The sequence below is a fragment of the Rhincodon typus genome, chromosome 29 (assembly GCF_021869965.1).
Source record: "Rhincodon typus isolate 14 chromosome 29, sRhiTyp1.1, whole genome shotgun sequence".
In the NCBI taxonomy this organism is placed as follows: domain Eukaryota; kingdom Metazoa; phylum Chordata; class Chondrichthyes; order Orectolobiformes; family Rhincodontidae; genus Rhincodon; species Rhincodon typus.
Genome location: NC_063360.1, coordinates 35,518,469 through 35,520,522, shown reverse-complemented (window position 1 = coordinate 35,520,522; position 2,054 = coordinate 35,518,469). Strand labels below are relative to the sequence as shown.

Below are 2,054 nucleotides of genomic sequence, written 5' to 3'. Positions count from 1 at the left end.
GATTCAACCTCATTCTCCATATTCTCCATCATTGTACACAAAGCAAAACAACTGAGCAGGCCCTTCGACTGTATCAGACAGCGAGCACTCTATGAAGGTCCACCACCATCTAGAAATCACCAATTTAATGCCAGCTTTGTCAGCAAAGTCTTCATGTCCAAAACAAACATTAAAAATATCAAAGAAGAAATCCTTTTCTTCTGCCTTCCTTTTTAAAACCACAGAATTAGATCCAGTTTTACAGTATAGAAATGGTCTATTTGACATATCTGGTCCATGCTGGACTAGAACCTGCTTACCCTTCTCTTCAGCTCACCCCATACCTTTTTATTTCTCACATGTTCATCCAGCTTCCCTTCAATGCAACTATAAATATTCACTTCAACCAACCCATATGGCAGCGAGCCACTAGCTATTCATAATTGATACATTCCATCCCAGATTTTAGGCTTCAGGATAAATAACATTGGGGAGGAGAGGCTGGCTGTAAAGTCAATACTAAAATGGAGACAAGGGGTTGAGTAGTTGGGTTAGAAGATGGATAACTCTCAGGTTTGTCCTGGGAGGTGGCAATGAAAGACTGTCGATCTTTTCCAACTTAGACCTTAACATCAGTCCCCCAGTACTCAATCAATTGTTGTGGCCAACAGTGAAGGCTAGTTGGAAGAAGATCCCAATGGAGACCACTCGCGGTGAATGGATGACCCTTTCCCTACCTCAAGGATGTCAGAGTTGGTGCGGCTTTCATGTGGCTCACTGTACTCCGTGTACTTGAGTAGCACGCGGTCCATGTCAGTGCTGGCATACTGGAACAGCCGGTTGGTGCTGTTGAAGATAATGAGCGCAATCTCACAGTCACACAGTACGCTCAGTTCATACGCTTTCTTCATCAGGCCAAACTTCCTCTTAGTGAAGGTCACCTGCATGCAAGAGAAAGACTGGCATTTAAGTAGCAGTTTGCACAATCAGCAGGCAACCCAAAGCACTGTAACCACTGTCGGAATGTGGGAAAGGCAGCACCCATTTGGGCACAGCAAGATCCCACAAACTATCTGACGACGACCAGGTGGAAAATAAAAATCAGCCAGGACATACACCTGCTTTTCTTTATTGTTGGACCTTTCATACCCACTCAAGTATGTGGCCGTTTGGTTTAATGTTTCACCTGAAAGGCAGCTTGCTCCAGCAGTGCAGCACTCCCTTGGGACAATACTGGAATGTCATCTTTGTTAGGAGGAAGGTACAAGCTCTTGGGTTAGGATCGAGAGAGAGCGTGAGAGCGCGAAACTGACGAAATAAGATGAATTCTCAGGATGGAGTTCACCCAAAACTACTCGATGTTTTTTTTCTTTTTATTAAATGCACATTTCTATGGTTTTGCCCCCAATCCACTGCATGACATGGGCGAAGGCTCAACCTCAACCACAACCAGGTAAGTTGGAGCAATTTATGGTGCATTAAAGTAAACTCTAATGACAGAACAGAAGTATTATGCCACAGGCAGCGACCATTTGGCCCATTGTACCTGCACTGGCCTGTTACATAAGCATCATCCAGTGCTAGTTTCCTGCTTTGCCCCCATACCCTTGCATATTATCTTCTAACCAAGTAATCATCCAATCCCTTCTTGAATTTCTCCGGTGAATCCGCCTCCACCACACTCCTAGGCAAGATCCCACAACGAGCAATGTGGCAATCGCCAGATAATTAATTCTTGTAATGTTGATCAAGGGATAGAAACTGGCGAACTGTGTCCAACAGGGCAATGCAATGTGCCTAGACTCTCGGTGAAGGGAGTTAGCATCCTTCTCCATTTCCAAAGAGGTGCAGTTTAGGTGGATTGGCCATGCTAAATTTTTCATTGTGTCCAGGGATGTGCAGGTTAGCCATGGGAAATGAGAGGTCATGGTTATAGGGTGGGAGGCTCTTCAGAGGGTCGGTATGGACTCAATGCGCTGAATGGCCTCTCTGCACTGTAGGAATTCTGAGATTTCTGCCTACACTAGTGGCTGCAGCACAAACAAGGAAGCTAAGTGTCAGGGTGGGTCTTAGAG

The 2,054-nt window shown here is 45.2% G+C and overlaps 1 protein-coding gene across 1 annotated transcript in view; it reads right to left on the bottom strand.

Moving 5' to 3' along the window:
• Positions 1 to 488: 488 nt before the first annotated feature.
• mef2b (myocyte enhancer factor 2b) overlaps positions 489 to 2,054 on the bottom strand; it is an 8,931-nt gene continuing 7,365 nt past the window's right edge. The window contains exon 2 of the mRNA XM_048614332.1: positions 489 to 920. Within this exon, the coding sequence (XP_048470289.1) occupies positions 657 to 920 (264 nt within the window). The 3' untranslated portion in view covers positions 489 to 656. The remainder of the gene's footprint in view (positions 921 to 2,054) is intronic.